Below are 25,744 nucleotides of genomic sequence, written 5' to 3'. Positions count from 1 at the left end.
AAAATCAAACCAAACCAAAACAAACCCACACCAGGGACAACCAAAAATCACGTTAGCGTTAGTAAGAGTTCATGCCACGAAGAGAGAATATGGTCCGCCGATCATGGTCTGTTTCTCTCTCCCCTTGCTTCTGAAGGGATTCCAGACCAACCACCCTCCCCCACTCAGTGTGCCACTTTGGCCTGTGGATTTTGACCTGAAGGCAATCTAGACCCTCCAGGGTCAAGAGAAACTTTTGCCCCTCCCATAAAGACATAAAAGAATCTCAGTTGGGGGTGTTTCCCAGAACAAGGGTTATTAGCAGAGGTAAATTTTATTGAGTGACTCATTTATATGGCAGGGCAAATATCTAATTACCAAACATCTGTTCTTCTACGGCCCTGTGAAATGGACTTCTATCCTCTGAAGTCCCAGACCCCTGCCCACATCTTAGCTCAGGATGACACATATACCTTATTTTGCCTGTCTATGTGGATTCCCCATACATATGCTATTAAATCTGGTGTTTTGCTTGTTCATCTGTCTCACGTCAATTTGATTCTTAGTCCACCCTAATTCTTTTTACAATATTCATTGCTGACCAAAAGTGTATACCAGATAAGAACATGAATAATAAAACTGATGCTAGGTTTTTTGGATTTTTTTTGTTTTGAATTCATATTTTAAACAGGACTTTTTCTGATGTTTTCTTTGGAAGGTGAAGAGTAACAAAGCCTCATGTTCTTCCGACATGGAGCTCCCATTTTTCAGGATAAGTAAGTTAAAAAAAAAAAAAAAAAGCCTTGTTGGTGGAGACTGGTTAATACGGGTGATCAGAAAGGTGGGTATATATTCACAAAGAAACACAGTGGAACTCGGTAAGGGTGGGTTCTCACTGACCTTCAGGCTGGTATTGTGCTATAATGGTCACCGTCTGTCCAGCCCCCTTCAGGGCAGCGGCGGCCTGCTCGTGAGATGCTCCGCGGAGGTCGATGCCATTCACCTGGAGGAGGAAGCCAGAGAACTTTGGTATTTCACAAGGCAGATCATTCTGAGAGAAGAAAAATGTTTCTCCACCGAGAAGCTAAGATTATGTCACCTGCCTCAAAACCCCTCCCGTCCTACGAAGGCATTTGAGTGTTACAGAGCAAGTTTCAGGCTCTTGACAACTTTTAGTCAGCAGAGACATGAAATTTCATCTTGTGGCGTTTATAGCATGTCTGACTGGGTTGAAACGTGGTCTGTGCATGTCTGTAAGAATTTTAGTGTGTGCATTTAATATGCCTCTGTGACTTTCCTAGATTTCTGGGATGGATATGAGCCTTCAAAATTAGAGGAAAAACAGGATAATAAGGAGAGACACATGTAATGTACATAGACGAGTACGTGCTGACAGATTAATATATTCAGATGAGGTTCTGCGCAGACTGTATGAAATAGGGTTGGCTACCTGCCAAATCCCTCTTTTTGGTCAGATGCCTGGTCTTGTCATCCCAAGCTTGGTTAGACAGCCCTGAGCCTTGTTCCAAAATAAACTTGACTGCCCCATTTCTCATGTACAATTCCAGAATGAATTCTGACAAAATGAAATAAAGGATGGCTGGAGTTTATGTTGCTGTTGCTAACTCCCATTTTGGGGCCGATGCCAAAAGAGAAACAGAATATCTAAAAAACAAGCACAAAACTCTGCCGAGAGGGAAAAATCATTCTGATGTCAAATTTAATGAGAAGTAAAAACTGAAATCTTTCTCAAATCAACTCAGTCTAAGTCAACATAATATAATTACTGAGGGCCTCCAACACTCTGTTTCTGCCCCAGGAAAGGGACCAGGGGAGGAGAACAAAGGTGAGCAAGGCAGGCCCCTAAGAAGCTTCTCTGCTTCAACTGAACACACAGTAAGTCCAGCTTTTCTAACCTACCTAGAGCTAGCTTTTTGCAGTTGATGCCACAATTCTGTTTCCTTTTATTCATAGAGAGGTTGGCTACCATCCATGGGGGAAAAAAACAAACAAACAAACAAAAAACCCTGACTAGTTGCATGTAAAATATAAAATCTTATTTTGTCTCTCATCTCTTTGACAATGACACTGGGTGGTGCTTCTGTTTTCCTGTCGGGCCTGGGATGTGTGTAATCTTTAGTTCCATATCCTAGATCTCCTGTAATAGCTTTGTGAAAGTTTCCTTGCCGACTTTTATAATTGTCCCTGCCTCTTCCCTGCTTTCTATTCTGGTGAGCTCCTTACTGAGAGCAAGAATGACATAGTAACATGGAGAAGTCCAATGAGCTGGGCATGGCCTGACTGCGCCACTCACTGGCGGAGCTGCCACCTTTCAGCTCCTGAGACGCAACACTCTTCTGCCTTGGAGGGAAGCGATTGTGAGGAGTCTAAAACCCCTTTGAACTATACAATTCTGGATTTACTTGTTAGTAGATGACAGTCATTTCAGAGACTGTCTAGGCACAGATGAGTCAGAGTATGACTCAGACAGCTGGAAGAGACGGGAAAAGTAATAAGATGTAGGCTCTTGCCTACAGGAAATGGAATGCACAAACTTCGTGGGCCAAATAACCTCTTGTCTTGTCAAATAATTAGGGCTAACTTCCTATTAAAAAATAATACATGATTGTGGTAAATGAATTCTAATGTTTCAGAAAGGTATCTAAGGAAAAGTAAAAAAATCCCCTCATCATCTTCCCTTAGTTTTTTGTGTATACTTTCTAGAAATCTACTATCTGCATATGCACGCACACAACTTTCTCTATTTCTGCTTCTTTCTTTACATATTTTAATATATCATCACATTTTTAGTTAAGTGAGTAGGATCATATATATATGTATACATATACATACATTCATATATATATATATATATAAAGTTCTATAACCTGTTTCTGTTTTGCTGTTCATTTAACAATATATCTTGGACAATCAGCTCATACCACTTTACCTTCTTAACAAGAGTCCAGTAATCCACCAGCATTTTTTTCAAAAGGATCCTCACCATTGTACGTTCTAAGATTGTGTCCAGATTTTGGTTACTACGAGCAATTATGGAGGTATTTCTGAAAGGTTAATTCCCCGGAAAGATACTTTCTAAGTCAAAGGGAACGGGCATTATTTGTTTCTTTTAATTTCCCTTGCATGTTTTTAACATGATTAATTATTCACTAAGCAAATAGAAATTAATAAAGGAGAAAGCAAAAAGAAAAAGGCCAGAATCTCCTTGCTCAGATAATGTATTGATATAAAAAATAAAACTAACATATGTACATAATAAACCCACATGAAAATTAAAGCAATATAAAAGGCGTAAAAATAAAATGGTCCCCCTAACTCTTATTATTCTAAGAGTTCTTTGTATATACTGCCAATTATTTTTGTTATGAATATAAGCAGGTTTATCAAGTCATAATTTTAAAATTGTATACAAATAAGGTATTTTATACATAGTTTTATACCTTTATTTTTTCCACTTACTAATAGATCTTAAAGAATTTTCCTTTTTTTTTTTTTTAAAGATTTTATTTATTCATTGACAGAGAGCAAGATCACAAGTAGGCAGAGAGGCAGGCAGAGAGAGAGAGGGGGAAGCAGGCTCCCTGCTGAGCAGAGAGCCCAATGTGGAGCTCAATCCCAGGAACCTGATATCATGACCTGAGCCAAAGGCAGATGCTTAACCCACTAAGCCATCCAGGTGCCCCCTGCTTTTTAAAGATTTTATTTATTCATTTGTCAGAGAGAGAGCACAAGCAGTCAGAGGGAGAAGCAGGCTCCCTGCCCCAGCAGGGAGCCTCATGTAGGACTCCATCCTAGAATCCTGGGACCATGACCTGGGCTGAAGGCAGACGCTAAACCCACTGAGCCACCCAGGCGCCCCGAAAGAATTTTTTTCACTCACATGTCCCTATACGCTGTCGTATCCCTTTTGATAGCTGTGAAGTGTTCTCTATGATTCAATATAAATTTATTTTATCAGTGCAGGATTGATGGACCCTTAGGTTGTTCTAGTATTCCACTATGATAAACTCTGTTACAGTAAATACCATGTAACAAGTTGTTGGATAAAGGGTATGAGTGTTAAACTGTGACACTATTGCCAAGTTGTCTCCAAAAATTTTTACTCCCACAAATAAAATATGACTGACGTTCCTCACAGTCTTATAGAATTTGCATATACTCCAAATTCTTACATTTACCATTGTGATAGACAATATTATTTTTGAATTTTGCCTTTCTATAATTATGAAGTTAAGCATCTTTTTAATGTTTGCTGATTATTTTTATTTTTTTTTTTAAGATTTTGTTAATTTATTTGACAGACAGAGATCACAAGTAGGCAGAGAGGCTGGCAGAGAGAGGAGGAAGCTGACTCCCCACGGAGCAGAGAGCCTGATGCGGGGCTCGATCCCAGGACTCTGGGACCACAACCTGAGGTGAAGGCAGAGGCCCTAACCCACTGAGCCACCCAGGCGTCCCTATTTATGTTTCTTTTTGCATAAAATGGAAGTTTGCTTTTTTCTGTTTTCTATTTGTATAGTTTATTCTTTTATTTTTAAAGATTTATGAGAAATTTGATTATTTTAATTTTTAATATTTATATTTATTTTATTTATATATTTCTATGTTATATATTTTTTATAAATAAATTTATATTTATTTTATTTTTTTTAAGATGTTTTATTTATGAGAGAGAGAAAGAAAGAGAGAGAAAGTGTGTGGGGAGGAGGGGCAGAGGAACAGGGACAGAGTTCCATACCAACTTCATGTGGAGCTCGAAGCCCAATGTGGGATCCCATGACTGTGAGATCATGACTTGAGCGGACTGCTATGAAGAACTAAATGCCTTAAAAACTTGTTCATCCAGCACTTATACATAAGAACATTAAAATCATTCCCATAGGAGAAAGGACCTGCCCAGAGTCATACCAGAGTTAGCATAGGGTTGGACCAGCCCAGGCTTCCTTGTTTGGCTCAGGCTTCTTCCCACTGTAGTAGATGTACCCTACTATGGGTGTGTGTTCATTTTCCACTGGGCCAGTAATAACCAAATCTGGCTGTTATCCTGAATAATACCACATTGCCCAGATAGCTCTTGATTTTCCTCCAGATTTTAGCAAACATGTCCTCCTCCAGTCACATTTTTCAAGGTCACTTTGACTCTTATTTCCCTCCCTGAGGTTTTGGTAATCTTTGCTCGAATAACATTTTTAGGTGCATTTAAAAACAGTTTATATCATTGACTACTTCAGCTACCAGGAGATCAGCTAGATATGATATTTTATTTAAAAAAAAATTTTTTTTAAATGTATTTATTTATTTGAGAGTGAGCATGAGCGGAGGGAGGGGCAGAGGGAGAAGGAGAGGGAGACTCTCAAGCAGGCTCCCTGCTGAGCAGAGAGCCTGATGGGGGGCCTAATCCCATGACCCTGAGATCATGACCTGAGCAGAAATCCAGAGTCGAATGCCTGACTGAAGCCCCCAGACACCCAAGGAGGGAGAGAGAGTCTTAAGCAGGCTCCGCACTGAGCAAGGGGCCTGATGTGGGGCTCAGTTCCATGACTCTGAGATCACAACCTGAGCCGAAACCAAAAGGACACTTAATAGGCTGTGCCACCCAGGTGCCCTTGATGACATTTTAAAATACCAAGTGTGACAGAGCCTCAAGTATTTGTTATTTCTATTTTTCTACTTCAGCTTGAATTTTCTCTTCTTTAAGCATGAACTGGGATATTGGAGATCACCATTCTTGAGTTCAATAATTATAACCCATTATCATTCATTGAGCCTCATGCATGTTCATACTTATTATACATATTATTTATTAGAAAATTATTATACTTATATATTTATTATATTATTATACTCCGATGTTTATACATTATCTTATAATCCTTAGGAGGCTGGGATTATTTTTCTGATTTCACAAATAAGAAAATTGAGCTCAGAGAGAATCACTAACCTACTCAAGGTTAAACAGTTGGAAGAGGTTAAGGATTTAGAACAGTCTAATTAAAACTCCTGAGCTCTTAATTCCAATGCCTACTGATCTCCCTTTAATATTCTATTCACTTCTGAAGGTCTATCCTTACAAGACTCCAGTTCAGAAGCTTGTCTCTCAAGGACCTTGAGACCAACAGAACACAGCTGGGTGTGGCTCCCTGGTCAGCTCTACCATGTTCCCAAGCAACCTGGTTTATGACCCAGGTTTATAATGATAAGATCATGCCAGGCTGAAGCAAAAAGCTTTGGGCAGACTAGAAAAATTCCATCTAGTGCTGTTTATGTATACAACCATCCCTGGATCATAGGAGAAAAAATTCTATTTGTTAGGACATCCTTTTCACAACCATGTTGGTAATCAATAGAAATTTTAGCACTTCTCCTTGATTCAAGTTAGTTGTAGGTTTTATTCAGATGCTAATGTGAAGGGAATAGTGTGCCATGTCCAGAGACAACCCTTTCTCTGTTTTATTTTCAAAAGATGAATATTATGTTGGCTACTTCAACCATGAGGGCCCATAGCTTGGGGCCTCAGGGGTTATATGAGTAAATAACTCAATGTTTTCCAGAAATATTTATCTATTTCTTAGTCCTATAGAAAGGATGATATCAAGGGGCACCTTCGTGGCTCAGTCACTTAAGCGTCTGCCTTTGGCTCAGGTCATGATCCCATGGTCCTGGATCAAGCCCCACATCGGGTTCCCTGCTCGGCAGAGAGTCTGCTTCTCCCTCTCCCACTCCCCCTGCTTGTGTTCCCTCTCTGCCTGTGTCTCTCTCTGTCAAATTAATAAATAAATTTTTTAAAAAGGATGATATCAAAATCAGAGCCTTTCCAGAAATGGGGAGAGCCCATTTGTATGTATGTCTGCCTTTAAACTGACTCATCCACATAACATACTCTTATATCCTTGTCTCCCATCACGTTGACCTTTTTATTTCTCTAATTTAGGCATTTCTGCATCTTTGCACATGCTAGTCTCCCTATCTGGAACCTAATTATTCATCCCTTCCTCCCCTAGAAAAATTCTCCCAGTCAAATATTCAGTCTGAATGGACTATGGAATATGCTTACTTGTGAGCTCCTGAAGGCAGGAACTCATCTTACTGGAGCTTTTGTCTCTAGCATAGGACCTGGCAGAGAGTAGGTACATGATAACTACATAGGTGAGTGAATAAGTAAGTGGGTGGGTGAAAAATACATTCATTATGTTATTCCAGGCAAATGGTCATCTATGCTTGATGTGACACTGGTTTTATTCTGATAAACTCACTGTCTTCAGAGAAATCCACTGTACTTGGAGTCAGCTTTCATGATTAAAAAAAAAAAAAAAGTTCTCTGCGTTGAATCTAAATCATCCTCTTGGTAGTTTCTACCTGTTGGTTCTACCTCCTCCTCCCAAGGGCTCATAGAACATTTCTTCTTTTTATTTCTTCTTTTATATGATTCTCTTTCTAACATTTGAAGACAGTTTCCTCATTTCTAGGTTAAATGGCCTCACTCCCTTCCTCATTTCTCCATATCACTCGTACCAAATGACTACTTATCTCTGTTTACGTACTTTTAGTGACAGGAAATTCTTTCCTTCTCTAGTCTGTCCTTTCCATTTTGGGATGGCTCTAATAAGTGTTATTTCTAGAATCTTGATATTATTTAAAACCTGATGAGAGACTCAGCTGAATGCATGTGAAGTGAAGTATGGCATCAGGGATCCTTACTAAAGGCTATTATCCTCAAATAAGTACCCATCTGTAGCTAAACACCGAACTGAAATAAATTTGGTTTTTAAAAACTATCCATTTTAGTTATTTCCTCTTCCAAGTTAAGAGAGGAAGTGAACTTGAGTGACATATACCTATTATCAAGCAATTCACCATTTGGTGGAAGCACTGACAGATAAATGCACAGTTAAACAGCAGGTGGAAAACAGACAGGAAAAGGCCAGAAAGTTCTGGGACAGGAAGGAAGGCTCCCTACTGAAGATATGAGGAGGTATGAGAAGGTTTTCTGGAGGAAGTGAGATCAGAAACAAGATATGAATGAGTTATCCAGGTCAGGATGGGTGGGAATGCCCGTGGAGGGCTGTAGCCCAGGAGTAGCAAGAGTATTCCAAACAGAGAGGGGAGGGACATGTGAAGGTCTCGAGGTAGGACAGGACTTGATACACCTGAAGAAAAGAAAGTAGGTGTTGGCAAATGGCAGGGCGGGGGTGGGGTGAAGGAGAGTAGGAAGAAGGTGAGAGATGACGAGGGAGAAATGAAGGTGATGACTTGGTGATGATGGTAGTGCTGGAGGTGACGGCTGACATGCACAGAGCACTCACTCTGTGGCAGGCAAGGTTCTAAGCATTGCCTATTATCAATTCCCTTAACTCTCATAATAGTTCAATGAAGAACGCATAATAACATCCATTTTACAGAGGAGGTGGTTGAGGCACAGTCATTAAATAGATTGGCCAAGAGCCCACTAGTAATAAATGGCAAAACCAGGACTTCAACTCAGGCAGTCAGAGTCTCTCTTTGCTTTGCTTGTGCTTCACGATTGTTCTTATCTTTGAAATGGTTAATAAAGCTCGATAGTGAGTCAAATTCCTAATCACTCCCAACCGTGACATATTAATGCTTTTCAAAGATCTGGCAGTGCAGGGCATGACAAGCCATATTAACAAATTTGGGAGTTTATTTTGATGCAATGGGAAACCATTTCTCAGCTGAGAATGAAGAAATATTATGTTACCATCACTCCTGCACCCTAGGAGTGCTTCCAGCTAGAGAAAATGCAGGAGGCAGGTGCAGTTGCCAGCCTTGGTAAGAGCCTCTGGTGATGAATGGATCCCTCTGAAATGCTTCTCAGAGCACAGCACTACTCTTTGTGGCTGCTTTGGTTTTCCATCCCAACTCAGGTCATTTGCCTGCTATAAAAACTGTCCCGGGAAGAATACTGGTTTAGAGTTGGAGCACCAGGATTCAAATCTTGGTCCAGCCATACCTTAACTCCAAGACCTTGGGTAAGTTACCTAACCCCTTTGAGCTTCAGTTTCTCCATTTGTAACAACGATAATGCTTATTTTGCCAGCTTCTTGTCAGGATGATCAAAGACAACACAAATAAAGCATCTGACACTTCACACACTGAGCAGGCCACCCTTGGTTGCTATTCCTCTTAGAGCGTACCTATAACCTATGAATCAGGGTTTTAAAATGGATTGTATTGGCAATAATAAAATCAAAGAACAGACTTAGTGTAAGATTGTCTTGGAATTTGAGTAGTTAAAAAAAAAAAAACAAATTTAACTGGATTATTATGAAAAAAAAAAAATGCAAAGGGCCGACCTGGTGGGAAAGGGGGAGATAATTGGCACCAGATTTCAATTAAAACTAGTCTGTACAGAACACAGGGGACCATTTCAAGTACATTATTTCATAGTTGGGGGCCTAGTTGGTATGTGGCAGGGAGCAGCAGGAAAGAAACTGGGGCAGAATCCAAACTATGTCTACTTTATTCAGGGAGACTGGGGATAATAAGATGAGCAGATGTATTACCAGTGAATTAAATGAATGTAGAAGGGTCCAACTTTTCTCAAGAGGGAAGAAATCTATTTTCATTTTCCTAAAGTGGTGTGATGTAGTAAGGTGGAAATCTGTTAACTCTGCCACTAACTTACTTGGGCCAGCCACTGAGCTGCTGTGGGAGGTGGAATGTTCTAGGCCCCATTATCTCTAGGGTCCTCTGTAATTCAAAATTTGATGATTTCCCTGGCTTAAAAATAAAATCTCAAAAGTATTTTAGAGTCAGTAGTAAACTGTTTTCCCACCTCATATTTCTTACCAAATAAGGTGGGACATAAATATAATAAAAGCTTCTCATGTATTAACTGATCCTTATCACATACTGGTGAGTGAAGCAAGAAAACTATAAATAGCCCATTTAATTCTGAACTGTGAGCAGGCTGGAATGGCTCACACAGAGCATGGAGAGAGAGAGAAAAAAATGCCAACAGAAGTGAACCTTGAATGCCAGGTTAAAAAGTTTTGTCAGTAAGTGGTGGTGGTTGCAGGGGTGACACAGTGGCATACAACACAATCTGACTAGTGTTTGGGCTAGGATAACTAAGGCAAGAGTGAAAAGTCGGGGGTGAAGAACTAAGCAATGAAAAAGAGAATAACCAGATGGGAGACTGTGGTAATATGACCAATGGTTGATGACAGGGAAAGCCTGAATTAGAAAACTGAGAATGGAACCATGGGAAATGGGGCATCGGCTTGAGAGAGAAAACAGAGGTAGGTACTAGATAGCTATTCTCAAATGCTTCTGGGGACTAAATAGGGTTTAAATAATATTTATAATAACATTGAATGTTTGGAAATGGGAACTGAGAAAGGTAATCAGGGAAGTGAGGCTACCATTAGAATGCGAACACAGGGTAGAAAGTGGGTTTGGACAAGAGGATAATAATGTATTTTGTTTTGGACATGTTGAGTTTGTTTTATCTCCTGGAGCTTAGGGAAAGCTTAGAGAAAGCTTAGAGAAAGAGTCAATGTTAATAATCAATTTAGTCTTGGAATTCCTAAGGTCAGTACCCTGATCTGACTAGCCCCAGACATAGAAGAGTCTTGCTGTACAAAGGTTAGATTAGTTCACAACAGTATCTGCTACATAGTAAGGACATATAATTATTAGCTATTATTAAGCCCTACCCTGACATATACAAAGATGATGACCTGGGCTAGTATAAAATTATCTCAATAAAGACTCAGCAGGGCATGGAGAAGTACTAGGGTTAGAGGTACTGAAAGGGGCAGCATGGCACTCTGGAAAGTATGGTCCTAGGAGTGAGGAGTCCTGAGTTTCAGACCCAACCTGCTGTTAGTTCATGTTACTTTGGGAAGTCTGTTTCCCGCTCTGGGGTTCAGTTTCTTCCCCTAAAAAGAAAGCCTTATGCTAAATCACTGAGGCCCCCCTCCAGTGCTTCATAAACAAATATATTCTGTGCCCAATATGTTTTTTTGTTGACAACGTGAGAAAAACAAACAGTTCATTTAGTGATAACTTTCCAAACACCCTCCAGCGTATCTCAGAATGAATGAACTATAAATTGTGTTTGAAGTGGAAATTTCTAATTAAGTTCCTTTCTCCTCCTGGAGGCTGTTGTGCTTGGTGCAGAGTGATAACATTTCTGACAGGAGCTGTATGAGAGCTCAAGACCAGAATCTACCTAGAGCAGAAGCAAAATGAAAAACTGATGTTGGATATTTACATGGCTTGGCAGTTAAAATTAACATCCCTTTTAAATTTGGTTTGGTGATGCAAAAATAAACATGTATTAAAAAAAAAAAGAAAGAAAAAATATTTTGGTTTACCAGGACATTAACAGATGGCTGATCATTTTGAAGTCTTTAACTGAAAATAATCCAAATATATATATATATATATAATTTTATTATATATATAATGTTTATATATATTTATTATATACATATATATTTATATACATATAAATATAATATTTATATTATATATATGATCTTATATATAGTATATAATTTTCCAAACCCAATTTAGTATAGGCTAAGACACAGCAAATAACTTAGGATTCATGTGTTTTGAGGAACAAGAATATATTGCAAGAATATATAAGCAGAAATAGTTGAAGTCTTATAACATATTATACAAATACAAGATGATACTAGTACCTCTCGCTCTGATTCTTTTCTTAACTCTAGACTTGCAAATCTGTGTGCTTACTTGACATCTCCAGCTGGATGTCTAATATTTTTCAAACTTATCATGCTCAAAATCAAACTCTCAATTTTCTCTGGGCAATTTTACCACTTTCAGCAAATGAGTAATACGACCATCCACCACTCAAACCACTCAGCCAAGAACCTACCTGCCAACCCTCATTCTTTTTCCTTCCCACTTCCCGTGCAATCCGTCAGCCTGTCTGTTTACTCTAGCTCCAAGCCACATTGCAAGTCTACTTTTTTCCAACTCCCCCCAGCCCCCTTGGCAAAGCCACTGCTTCTCCCAGGGATTCTGCACTAGCCCCCTGACTGGGCTTGCTTTTAATGCTGGATCCACAACACCCCACCCTTTTCAATCCAACAGCCATTGGGATCTTTTCAAAATGTGTGTATATCAGACCAGATCCCCCTCCTGCTAGGTTGTTTTTTTTTTTTTTTTTTTTTAACATTGATTTTTGTTGTTGTTGTTGTTGTACCTTACCTTGACCTTGACCAATCCTGATTCCATCTCATTCCACTCTGCCTCCCTATTTCACAGGCATGAAGGCCTTAGATCTGCTTCACCTAAACTCAATTTCCTTCCAGTAAGGGTCACTTGTTCCAGCTGTCTTTCTGATAGTGGTGCTCTTCCTTAGCAATTCTCATATTTCATCCCTTATTTTTAAAAGTCTTAGCTTATAGGCTAATAACCGATTTTTGTTGACTACCCCTTTTAAAGTAGCCCGGTAGCCTATCTTTAACATCCTTTTTCAATTTCTTCTGGAACTCAGGTCTACCTGATATTGCATTCTTATCCCAGCCACCCCAAGAAAAGCTTCCTGTAAATAGAAACTTTGTTTCATTTGACTCCATACTTCTAAGGTCTGCAATGCTATGCAGATTTTTCACTGTACTCCTTGCATTAAGAATTGATTATAATCATTAGATCACATTCTTTATTTAAATCATTAAAATCTGACCACTATTTATTGCATACTTATTATGAGCCAGGTACTGATCAGAGTCCTTTTCGGAAGGAATTTGTCCTCTAGGGGGAGAATGGTTGATTAAACTGGACTCATAAATCAGAATCCCTGAGGTCCCAACTCCAGAATCTTTATTTTTGAAAAGCTCTCTAATGACAGATGCTCTGTCAGATGTGGGCCCCTCTTGTGGAGATGTAGCTCTTTGCTCTCCTATGCACTCTTGCTGGTCCTTTATTCATACATACTTGATTTTAAAATAGTCTCAAGTTGTACTTTGATGCTTTACAAACTCTCTGGCCCTTTGGGACTCTATCACCAATGAGGACTTAGGTGATAGGAGAATGGCTCTGGAACCTCCTATAAGATACACTTTGGGAGGGAACACATGAACATGACAACAGTGACCCATACAAGCCACACCAGACCCATTCTCTTCATTCCAGGCTTCTGTCTACCACACTGCACTTCCGGCATGGGTATCCACTGACACGAGTATCTCTCAGAGCCACATAAAGCTGTAGGTATCATGGCAGAAGTATCCTTGAAGCTCCCTTTCCTTGTCTCAATGCCTTTGAAAACATGGAATCACTCACTTGCATCTCACCCAAGCCCCCAAACTGCTCAGGCAAAAGGTAAAACTCAGGGATCGGCTTTGAATCTCACTCTCTAAGCCCTCTATTCTGGGAAGGCATGTGTGTGCTTTTAGGCCAATGGATTCCCTTAGGTTAATGTCAGACTTACAGCTGAGGTGTTTCCTTGATGGATGGTGGTAATAAAAGCGACCTTTCCAGTTTGCTCAGCATGTTCTCCTTTGTGAAACCAGTGGACTGACTGCAAATGCTGTTATTTTTTTTTTAAACTTAGTTTTCTGTGGTTTCCGGGTTTCTGATATGAAACTATGGCTAAATCTAATCTACCATTAAAAACACCATCAACAGGGAATTGATTAAATAAATTATTATGGAATATGATGTAGCCACTAAAAACAAAGGCATACATGCCTAATATTCTCATATCAACAAATAGCTGTGAAATAATGCTAAGTTAAAGAACAAGTTAAAAACGATATATATATATATAGATAACCCTGCTTATTAAAAGAAAAATAAAGAAGGGAGGAAGGTTAGGAAAAGGATATATTATCTCACTGAAAATGCCTGAAAGTCTACAAAACCAAATGCTAAGAGAGGCTGTGGAGGGCTGTAGTCTTGAGGCCATGGTGGTTGGAGGTAATGCTGAAGAGGAGAGATGGTAAAAAAAACCAAACCAAAACAAAAGGGGCTGCCAAGGCACATGCAAAACACAGTGATGTTTATAGAAAAAGTGAAAGATTTGTAATCAAATATTCATATGTTACATCAAGTCATTGAACAGATTGTCTCTGAGCATCTTCTTTGTGGTCGTCATCGCACTAAATGTTGGGAACGTACTGGTGAAGACAGGAATGGCTCTGTCCCCAGTGGCTTGGAACCGAACAGCAGTTCTCGATGGGGTATAGAAATGTGGAGGGGGGATATTCTTTGTTCTTAAAATATCAGAGTCTGGGGTGAGGGTTAGCATTAATTGTGAAAAGCTCAGATGTGGTAAGTGTTCTGCAAAGTGTGGTACAGGCATACACAGTGAAAATCGGTCCTTCCAGAAATGCAGTAGCATCTGCAGTAAGAAATACTGGATCAGAGAAATGTGTTAATTCCCAGTGAACCTTAATGGGATTATAGTGTAGGTGAAAGAGGTTCTCTGTTCCTTTCTCCCACCCAGACCTGTATGCATGACCTTAATCATAAGCATTTAAAATCACTTTTAAAGGAAGAAAAAAAACCTTGCCATACCTGTCAAATAGCCCATTTCTAAAGCACTTAAAGGCCTTCAAGAGGAATAAGATGCTAATACAATTATCTTGGTCAAAAACCATTAATGTAAAACTCAAATTCTGGCCACTGCTGTAGGACCACTTAATGCTGGTTTCACTACCATTCCTCAGGATGATGACATTCTTTTGTGTTTGGGTTTAGGTGTGTCTTGACATCTGACTGTTGTCCACAATTACACTGTAGCATTTCTCGTACTTAGTCCTTACCTAAAAATTAGGTTATCATCTCACTGCCTAAAAACTCTCAGGATACAAGTTTCTGAGTTCAGGCAAACAGTATCAAGGACTCCTGAATCCTCTCTCCAATTGTTTCAGCGTCAGATGAAGGGGAGGAGATCTGAACAGGCACGAATGCTGAAAATCGAATTGTACTTAAGACTCTTGCTGAGAAATGATATTCATCTACTGTCCCTTCAAAATATCTTTTACTTTTCTTTTTTTCCTAATTTACTACTATCCCTAAGTCTCAATCTAGACTATTGTAATAGAACCCCTCCCAACAATTTATTTTTGAAGAATTTCAACTACAGAAAAAAATTAAAAAACTATAAAAATTAAAAAATTAAAATAAAAATTAAAAAATAAAATTAAAAAAATTAAAGAACTATACTAAAAGTTCAGACATTTTCATCAAGATCTAACAGTTGTTAATATTTTGGCACATTAATTCTCTCTCCCTTTCTCTGCCCTCTCTCAAAAGAGACACACACATAAATATACACACTTGTTCTTTTAGAACCCTCTGAAATATGTGACAGATATGATGTCCTTTCCAAACCTAACATATCAGCAAGGCATCTCTCAGTATAAATATATATTCTACGTACACACAGTATCATTATTAAATCAAAAAAGGTAACAGTAATTCTATACCATCCAATATACTACACCTATTCAAATTTTCTCAGCTGCCCTCAAAATGTCTTCTATAGATTTTTTTTTCAATCCAGGATTGAATCAAGGTTTACTCATTGTGTTTCGTTGTTATATCTCTACTCACTATTAACCTAAAAAATTACCTTCTTTTTCTTTTATGACATTGAGTTTCTTTTCTTTCTTTCTCTCTAAGCACTCAAGCTAGATACTTACAGACTGCTCTACATTCTAGTTTTGTCTAATTGTTTCTCCCTTATCAGAATCAGGTCAAACATTTTTAGCAAAATCTAGTGAGTAACATTGTGTGCTTCTTACTGGATCACATTAGGAAGATTATAAATGTGAAGTTGTCTCACTATTGGTGATACTAAGTTTGGTCACTTTGGTAAGGACCACCAGATCTCCCCATTCCAAAGGCACCTTCAGAATGATACCTTTGTAAATAACAAATCTGTGGGGTAACTTTTAGAGACCATATGACTATCCTTTTTTCCCAATAAGATGAAAATATTCATCTCAATATTTTTTAGTATTTCTTAACTAAGCTTGCCTAAAACAATAATGCTACTTAGGATTGGAAATTGGTGATTTTCTACTTCTCTATTTTTTTTTTTTTTAAGATCTTATTTATTTATTTGACAGAGAGCACATGCCAGGAGATAGAGTGAGAGGGAGAAGCAGGCTCTCCTTCTGAGCAGGGAGCCTGATGCAGGGCTCAATCTGGACCCTGGAATCACGACTCAAGCTGAAGGCAGCCCCTTATCCAACTGAGCCACTCAGGCCCCCCTACTTCCCTATTTTTGTAAAAAATTATTTATTTATTATTTGAGGAGAGAGGGAGCAAAAGCATGGGGAAGTAGAGGGGGAAGCAGGCTCCTCACTGGACAGGGAGCTTGATGGGGCTGGATCCCAGGACCCTGAGATTGTGACCTGAGCCAAAGGCAGACGCTCAAATGACTGAGCCACCCAGGACCTCCTACTTCTCTATTTCTGCTAGAATCATTAGCTGGTATTCTTCTGTGCAAAAGAACTTCTTCTTATTCTCTTTCTCTCTTTATAACTATGGACTCATGTTTCTGTTTTTACTTTTCAAGACACAGTCTATTATGGTGCAGAAGACTTTTTTTTTTTTTTTAAAGATTTATTCACCTTATTTTAGAGAGCAGGGAGGGGCAGAAGGAGAAGGAGAGAGAGTCCCAAGCCGACTCCAGTCTGAGCACAGAGCCCACTGTGGGGCTCGATCTCATGATCCCACCTGACCCGAGACTAACAAGAGTCAGATGCCCAACTGACAGGGCCACCCAGGCACCCCTGTGTAGTAGACCTCTAATTGACCTACAAACCTTCCTCTAAACTCTCTCTCTCTCTCTCTCCCCCCCTTCTCCTTCTGTTTTCTCTACACCTACCATGTTGACAGCCATCTTGTATATCATGGACAGTCTACTTGTCTACTTGTTCAGCTTTTCACATTTTACACATGAAGCAGATGCTTATATGTTCCTCAATGCTTGTAGGTTATGTGAAAATTCTATATTTTCCTTTTTAAGGCCTTCCATAATCTGGCCTTTATTATACCTCTCTCTAGTCTCATAAGACCATAGACAACTCTGATGAGAGCTGATCATGTCAATCCTTCCAATTCACAGGTAAGGAAACTGAGGCCCAGGAAAGGAAATCACTTGAAGGGCCACTCTGTGACAGAGACCAGATGAGAACACTAGTGTTAGTTCCTCTATATTATTATATACCTCCCCTCCCAAGCAAACCCTCTGCTGCAACCAGAAGCTTCCTGCACAGCCCTATCTCAATGCCATTCCTTATGGACATTTTCCTCCCTGTCCTGCTTCTTGTTCCCTAGGATTACCTGAAGTCTGGATCTTCCTTCATGTCCACAACAAGTTCTACTTTCTTGGGCCTCCTATTAATGGTCTGTACCACTCACTTGGCCACTAGCTTCACAACCTGGCAGCATTACATGGATTTTTGTCCCCTTATAGTGCTTTACTATTTATTTGAGGTATGGAATTCAAGTGCATTTTATTTTATTTTTTTAAGATTTTATTTATTTATTTGACTGGGAGAGACACAGCAGGAGAGGGAACACAAGCAGAGAGAGAGGGAGAAGCAGGCTCCCTGCCGAGCAGAGAGCCTGATGCAGGTCTCAATCCCAGGGCACTGGGATCATGATCTGAGCCAAAGTCAGATGCTTAACAACTGAGCCACACAGGCACCCCTCAAGTTCATTTTAAATAATTAAAATAATGTAGAAAAATGGCAAGGAAATTAAATATCTTTTTCTACTCTAACTTTCAGGTAACCACTGATAATAAATTGAATATATAACTTCTATACATTTTCCCCCACACACATATAAATAATATCCCCAGCTATAGTCCTGATGTCTAGAATAGTACCTGATACATGTCAGTGACTGAACATACATAGCTGGAAAAATACATATATTTACTTCCTATGTAGTTACCATTTTCAAAAATAGATCACACAACACAGTGCTATGTAATTGGCTCTCTTTTTCCATCTGAATTATTTTTTTATGGATCAGTGTCATCAACTAGACTGTAAGACCTATGAGGGCAGTACCAGCCAATGTGTTACTTCTCCTGTATTCCCAGGATGTGGCACAAACTTCCTTCCTCATAAATTATTATTGAGAATGGTTACAACTACATGCGCCTCATGAATCTCTTCTACTCTGAAGAGGTCTTAAGGGTTCATAAAGACTCCTGTTCCTCTAAAGAAGCATCATTAACCAGCTCACCAATAATTTAGTGGCCAGCTCCATTGGCTAATAAGGAAAAGGAAAGTGAAGACAGGAGAGCTACTGGAGAGGATATGCAGGATGATGACAAAGAGGCAGTCAGCTTTCTTTAAGGACGGGAGGATTTCTGTGCTGGAGCGGCCATCTTGAATATGGCATCTTTGGGTCACACACACAGCACAGAGCCTTATCTCTAATGGTCAATGATCTTCTGAAAAGTTTCTTTCTGGTCACTGGAAGAACCAGAAGAAGCAAGAGCAAGAGATAGAGTTCAAACTCTTCTGAAAGGACAAACTCCATAAAATCGAAAGCGCAAGGAAGAACGGCATCCTCCGCAATTCTCTCTCTGTCGTCACTTCCTTTGTTCTCTCCAGTAATGTATCAGGACTTCATAAAAACAGCCAAGGCCATGTGCAGTCTTTTACCATCAGCCCCAAGTGAATATTGTAAACACCAGAAAATTTTCCATTTACACAGAGAGGTATTTTCAGTCATTTAAATTTTTCTAATTACTAACCAATTCCCTCCTTCCAGCCCTCCCAATTTAGCTCACAGAATGTTGCTCCCCACAGAAAACAACTCCCCAGCGGAGTGAGTTTCCATGGTTAGTTGCCAGAGCTGTGGATGTGAACAAAGCCAAAAAGCCACTCTCCCTTCGAAAAACATCAAGAAATCAGGTTCCACTGCCATGGTTTGGTTCCTAGCACAAAGTAAATGCTCAGTAAGCAATGGGAAGGATGGAAAGAAAATTGAGAACAGGGAAGAAATGAGAGAGGAACAAAGGGTGAAGAAATCCAGTGAATCTGGCTTTCTTCAAACTGTGACCAGAAATTTAACTGTGAAGCAAGGAAGTTACTGATAAGGATAATACTAGTAACCAAATACTGGGCAAGAGGGTACTGTGCTGGGCTTGTTAATGCTAATCTTTCCAAGAATGTTTCTGAGGTCAGCTTTTAAAAGGAGGAAACTGAGGCACAGAGAGGTGAAAACCTTCCCAACCAGCAGAAGTGGGTTAGAGCTCTGCTCTGTGCAACACAGATGGTGTTCTTTCTCTCGACACTTACGCTGTCCTCTTCTGCCATTCCCGCTGCCTCTGGCCTCAGTTCTGCAGGGGACACTCCTCTGACAGCCACCAATGTGTGTGGGGGGGTGCTGCTGAATTGCCCCCCTCCCCCAACATACATCCCTTCACAAGAGGTCACAAAAGAATGACTTCTAACAGCAGCCTTAGCTCCTGCCAGTGCTTGCAATCCCTGCAGGCTACTTTGTCTTTCCATCTCTATCAACAGCCCCTCCAGGTGTGTGGTCTCTCAGGGCTGCTCTCTTTAGTTCCCTACCCCACTCGACTGTTGTCATCCTAGTGCAGGGCCAGTTCCCTTCAGCAGCTTAGACACTTTGGGCATGATGGAGAGCTCCCCAATCCCTCAGAGCATCTGAATCACTGTCAGACCCCTTCATGTTCCTTTGGCCAAGTTCAGTGCCTCCCCACCCAGCTCACTCCTTGAATTTATTGTACCTCCCCCTAGGCTGGGGCCAGCCCTGTGAAAGACTGGCTGCAGGTGCTGTGACCAGCCAGGCTATACCACATCTTGAGAGATGGGCCAGCATTCAGTTCATAAGTGCAGGGGCAGTGGCCGACCCAGAAAGAACAGTAGCCCTGGAGGCTGCCTGAGACCAGGATGAGCTCAAACTTCATTCACTGCAGCAAAAATTGCCAGCACCAGGGGTGCCTGGGTGGCTCAGTGAGTTAAAGCCTCTGCCTTCGGCTCTGGTCATGATCCCAGGGTCCTGGGATCGAGCCCTGCATCGGGCTCTCTGCTCTGCGGGGAGCCTGTTTCCTCTCTCTCTCTGCCTACTTGCGATCTCTGTCAAATAAATAAATAAAATCTTAAAAAAAAAAAAAAAGTTGCCAGCACCAGAATGAAATGCGCAGGGCGAGTCCTTGCTCTTCTTGGGGCTGGGAATTCCCTGGAACCCAGACACGTAATTGCAGATCTTTAAAATCCCCTTCCATCACCTTTCCCCTTTACAACGTAGCATCACATGCAGCTTCCGATTGTATTGTTTCTTCTAATGCCAAATGTCTAGCCACCTGGAAAAGTTACCACGTACATCGCCCTGCAAGGGTAGGGTCTCTTGATTCTCAGACACGGTTTCCCACTCTATCTCCTCCATCTTTTCCTCCCACCGCCCCCTGAGAGGCTCACCTCTTTATTCTTCATGTGGTCTCTGTATCTGCATCTGTGACACCATTCCCTTCACTTTCCTGTCCTTACCTTTCCTCTGCGGCTTTCTCTACTCCCTCCTCTTGCGCAGATCTCTCTTGCCTGCCTTTCTCCTACGCCCTCTGTCTGACCGATCTGCCTCCACTTTCTTGCTACATCCTCTTTTCTCTTCTCTGGTGGATTTCTCCTGCTCTGTTTTGAGGACAGCCCACAACTTAACTGTGTTTACCACTTAAGCAGAACATCCCTTCACAACACACATCCCTTCTGACTTTCTGTGAGAGCCCTATAATTACACTCATAGAAAATTAAAAATTTTTCTTATTCTACCATTAATACAGCTAAAACATTGGGTTGGCTATCAAATATGGGCAAACAAGAGGAGCTGGCTTTCAAACTGAAATAAACTTATTTCTGCTTGCATTTTCATGTGCTACCTCAGGCTGCCTTGTTTATATTTAATGCTCTGTGCCTCTAAGTCAAGGACAAGCCTAAAGTTAGGGTTTTTCTACATCAGGCTTCAAGGGAAGTTCCCTGTGATTTATAGAGCCCTGGAGCTGCTGTAAAAGGTTTTTTTTAAAAACCCACTTGTTTCTGTCTAATGCAAAAAGGTGCTGCATATCAAGGAACTGATAGAATGTTTGCCCTCCTTCTTAATATTGCTGTTACAAACTGAATATTCTGATTCTAAACATTCTAGATTGCCACCCCCCCCCCCCCATCTACCCCTAGCTGCTTACCCAGCATCAGCCAGCTAACAGCAGCTTAATTTTGGGCTCTGGGTATGGGCACAGCTCAAGGCTTACATTCCCTCTATGATAACCTCTATTTCTCATTCATCCTTCACCAAAAAATCATTCCCTCGTAACAGCAGGAAAAGATGTTGATGAAATTTTAGTATGTACCCCAGATACAAAATATGGGGCTGAAGAGGCGCTTGGGGTGGGGGGAGTCACATTGGAAACCTGTAAACTGGCTAATTGAAAACCAGGACTCTTCGATGACAATAGGTGATTATGCATGCATTCCACCCATTTACAGGGAACACATCTGTTCTCCAGAGGACTTCCTTTCAGAGCCAGGGATCCTGACAAAGTCTGGTCAACCAGAAAAAGGTGTGGCTTTTCAATGAATGGAAGATAAAATAAATGTGGGTAAAAATCATTAATCACTAAGAAAGGTATGTATAACTGTACGTTTTTTTTAAAGAATAATGTAGGTAAAAGTATCTGTTCTATTTATGAAAAGTCACCTGTTCTTTCTTCTTTAAAGCTGGCTTATAGGTGTCTGGCCATGTAAATTTCCTTTCTGGATTATAAATACATCCAAGGGTCAGTAAATGTGTGAAGTTCTCAAAGCAAAAAACTTGTATTTGACATGATATTCCTGGCTAATACTGATCTTTACCAATTACATATATGGATTAAAAAAAATTAACTTCATGATTTCCATAGAGAAAGCAAGCTGTTCTACCCTTATTTATATGTGTGTGTATGTCTTTCATATATACATATATATCTTTATCCTACGTATTAAAATATAAATATGTTAGGATAATTCTCTATTTTAGATTAGTGCTTTTATGTCCCAATAGATGGCAAAATCCAGAGACCAGTATATTTTCCAGAATGCTAGGGGATAGGACTCTGTCACCAATTAGCTTTGGAAGGTTGTACTTTAGTTCCTTCATTTATTTAACACATAGACATTGTGCAAAGGAGTCTGTGAGGCTCCATTCAGAGTTACGATTCTGTGACTCAATCATATGGTTTAAAAATATGTATATACTGTAAGATGTTTGATTTTGCAAAGAATTATGTACCTTTTCTGCCTCCCTCTATTTATAAAGTCATTCATTTACTCATTCAAACACTCATTCTAGAAGCATTTATTTGGGACTATATGACATGTCTCAAGGATGCCAACATTATTTTTTACTTTTATTTTTTAAAAGGATTTTATTTATTTATTTGACAGAGAGAGAGAGAGAGAGAGAGTAGAGATTTATTTATTTATTTGACAGAGAGAGAGAGAGAGGCACAAGTAAGCAGAGAGGCAGGCAGAGAAAGGGGAGGGAAGCAGAGGCCATGTTGAGCAGAGAGCCTGATGAGGGACTCCATCCCAGGACCCTGAGACCATGACCTAGCCAAAGGCAGAGGCTTAACCCACTGAGCCACCCAGGTGCCCCAAGGATGCCAACATTATTTAGACACAATCCCTTTTCTTGATCTCAGGCTCTAAAGGTGGATCGTCTATTTCATAGGATTTTATCTCAAAGATTGCAACTGTAGAAGTTAAAGTCTCTATGCAAGAAACTTAGCAGGTAGCTATATTTACTAAGTGCTGATGACAATCAGTATTTCATTTTGGATAACTGTTTACCTCTCTCTTTTTCTAAATCAAAGAGGGCAGGGGCACCTGAGTGGCTCAGTCAATAAGCATCTGACTCTTAATTTTGGCTCAGGTCGTGACCTCAAGGTCATGAGATCCAGTGCAGCATCCAGGCACTGCGCTCAGTGGGGAGTCTGCTTTAGATCCTCTCTCCCGCTCCCTCTGTCCCTTGCCCCACTTATGCACACATGTACTCTCTCTAGAATAAACAATTAAATCTTAAACAAAATCAATGAGGGCAGTATAGAAGGGGAAGAATGGGGGTTTTATCCAGCAGATTCAAGTCTGGAATTTTGGCACTGCCTTATACCCATGTGTGATTCTGTACAAGTTACCTGAGACTTTATTTTCACATCTATGAAGGGATGATAGGAATATCTAACCTCCAAGAGTTGCAGAGCTATACTGGGGACGGAATAAGATAAGATGATGCACACAAAAACTACCCAATAGATGGTGGCTTTTGCTTTGAGTATGGGAAATTGGAAAACATTCTTGCCTTAATAGCTTTTTCAAATAAGTAAACCAATATAGATAGCTTTTTTTTGGGTCTGAATCCTCTGACAGTTTCTTACATGATACCATCTATCGCTGTAATCTTTATCCAAAAGATGAAGGACTGAGACATCTGTGGGAATGTTATGGGTACTAGACAGATACAAATCCATATTAGTTTGAATATTAGTTTGAACCATACAAAATTGCCAGTATTTGACTTGACCTCCAAAAGTGACAATTTTGCATGGTTCAACTTAATACTACTAGTGAATGATACTATTAAAGGCAAATTTCAATTTTATACTTTTTAATATGAATGGCATATAAAATTTAAAAATTGCTTTGGGGGATTATTTCCCGGTTTAGAAAGGTTTAATGGGTAAAATTTATGTCATTTGCTTTTTAGAATAGGGAAGAAGTGGTAAAACACATCTGCCTGGTTCTTTTTCCCAGAGGAGTCTTAGAAGGCTCAAGTTTGAGTTTGGTGTTGTGGAAATTTCAGCCTCAGGCAACAGGGTACGGGACATTAAAATTGATATTTCTTGTTGGTTGTTAAGGAAAAGAGCAAATTTTTGACTATTTCAAGGGAACGACATAAGAATGTCAGCTAATGAGCTGAAACTTATTCTGACTGGGACATATTACTGAACAAAAGATTAGAGGAAATTAGTACAAAAGAGAGAGAGATTTCGTTTACTTTTTTTTTTTTTTTTTTTTTTTTGACTACGTACGTGGGTGAGACAGTGGACTGGGAGTGCGTAGGAGAAGTGTGAGAGGGTGTGTGGGAGAAGAAGTGTTTAAAATGTTCAAAGGAAACTAAAATGAAGACATGAAAATGTACGCAGGGGTATAGATTTCCAAAACCAGTGATTCAGACAAGTATTCCCAGTGTTGCCATCAGCATCCTTTCCCAGTAGCTTCTGAACTTCCACCTGTACTTTCTACTGGGCCCAGAAAGCTCTGTCTTCTTGACAGCCACTTGTTCTTCTCACTCTTGCCTTGGGAAGCCCAATTCAAATCCTACTTCTATGAAATTCAACCTAGCAAGGAAAGGGAATGTACTTTGTCAGTACTTAAAACTTAAGCACAGAAAAATCCTTCTTTTTCTCCCAACTCCTTTCCAAGTGTTCTACAAATGGCAGGTGTTGGGTTTCAGCTGTGGCGCATGAGTGAAGAAATACATCTGTACATCTGTTGTAGCCTGTAGATTTGTTCCTGATGTGCACCTGCTGTGATAATCCCTAAACTGGAGCCTGCAGTAACAAGGAAACAATTTTGGCATTTTCATGAAAGGACGGGCACGTTTAAGATCCACCGTCTCACCTTGCAGTTTGCTTTTGTCAACAACCACAGAGCCAAGGTCCCCTCTCAAGCCTTCTAGTGAAATGGTGATGGTGCAGGCCATAGCAGCCAATCCCGTTCTTATAATGGAGAACTTCTTGTGATGAATGACCTCCACGGAAGTGAAATTCATCATAAGTTTATATTTATACTTGATGTTGCTATCTTAGGGATGAGTGTGGGGACAGCTGAGCCCAGGCAGGATGTCTGTCTCCTGCAGGAGACACAGAGCCTTCCCTGGGCCAAGGAAATGCCCTACTGTGGCACCCCTCTCTGGTTGACTCCCACGGCAGCTCACTCGAGGAATGAACAAGAGATGGAGTCCCTCTCACTGAGCAAGGAGGGAGCAAGCCAGTGGCTGTTTTAACTCTCCTTTACCTGACTACTAAAGCTGTGTGAGGCCAGACCCACCTCCTACAGGCCTTATAGGACCTCCAGAAAGGATTTCTCATGTCTGCTCAGACAGAGGCGATAGAGGGCTTCTCTAGCAAGCAAATCCCGAGTTCTTTCATTATACAAACACATACTGACCTCCATGTTGGAAACACATAATGGGCCAACCTAGATCCCTGGATTTATTAGTTTTCTATTTTTAGTGTGTATGCCAAGTGAGAACCACTCTTTCTTTTCTTTTTATTTTTCTTTCTTTCTTTCTTTCTTTCTTTCTTTTTTTTTTTTTTTTTTGTTTTAAGATTTTATATATTCATTTGACAGTGAGAGAGAGAACACAAGCAGGGGGCGGTGGGAGAGGGAGAGGCAGGCTTCCTGCGGAGCAGCGAGCCTGGTGTAAGGCTCTATCCCAGCATCCTGGGATCACAACCAAAGCCCAAGGCAGATGTCCAATGACTAAGCCACCCAGGCACCCCAGAACCACTCTTTCTGACTCTAGAGCCAACATTCTTAAGAATCCCTATCTCTAACTCCATTTCCCTTGATCTCACCCTTTTCAGGGCACCCCAATTTCCCTTTCACTTTCTAATGCATCATGTACATTCATCCTTGTCTGGTGCTTCTTGACTCCTTTATAAAAATGGGGGCACATGGGTGGCTCAGTTGGCTACGTGTCTGTCTTCAGC

At 40.3% G+C, this 25,744-nt stretch overlaps 1 protein-coding gene across 20 annotated transcripts in view; it reads right to left on the bottom strand.

Annotated features, from left to right (window-relative positions):
- Nucleotides 1-25,744, bottom strand: part of DLG2 (discs large MAGUK scaffold protein 2) — a 1,588,988-nt gene that overhangs the window by 311,440 nt on the left and 1,251,804 nt on the right. For all 20 annotated transcript variants that reach the window (XM_059187674.1, XM_059187632.1, XM_059187635.1 and 17 more), the window contains one exon: nt 880-982. In XM_059187674.1, coding sequence (XP_059043657.1) covers nt 880-982 — 103 coding nt within the window. The remainder of the gene's footprint in view (nt 1-879; nt 983-25,744) is intronic.

This window comes from Mustela lutreola, chromosome 1, assembly GCF_030435805.1.
Source record: "Mustela lutreola isolate mMusLut2 chromosome 1, mMusLut2.pri, whole genome shotgun sequence".
Taxonomy (NCBI): Eukaryota; Metazoa; Chordata; class Mammalia; order Carnivora; family Mustelidae; genus Mustela; species Mustela lutreola.
The sequence above is the reverse complement of the archived record's forward strand: the minus strand, read 5'-3'. Positions and strand labels throughout refer to the sequence as shown.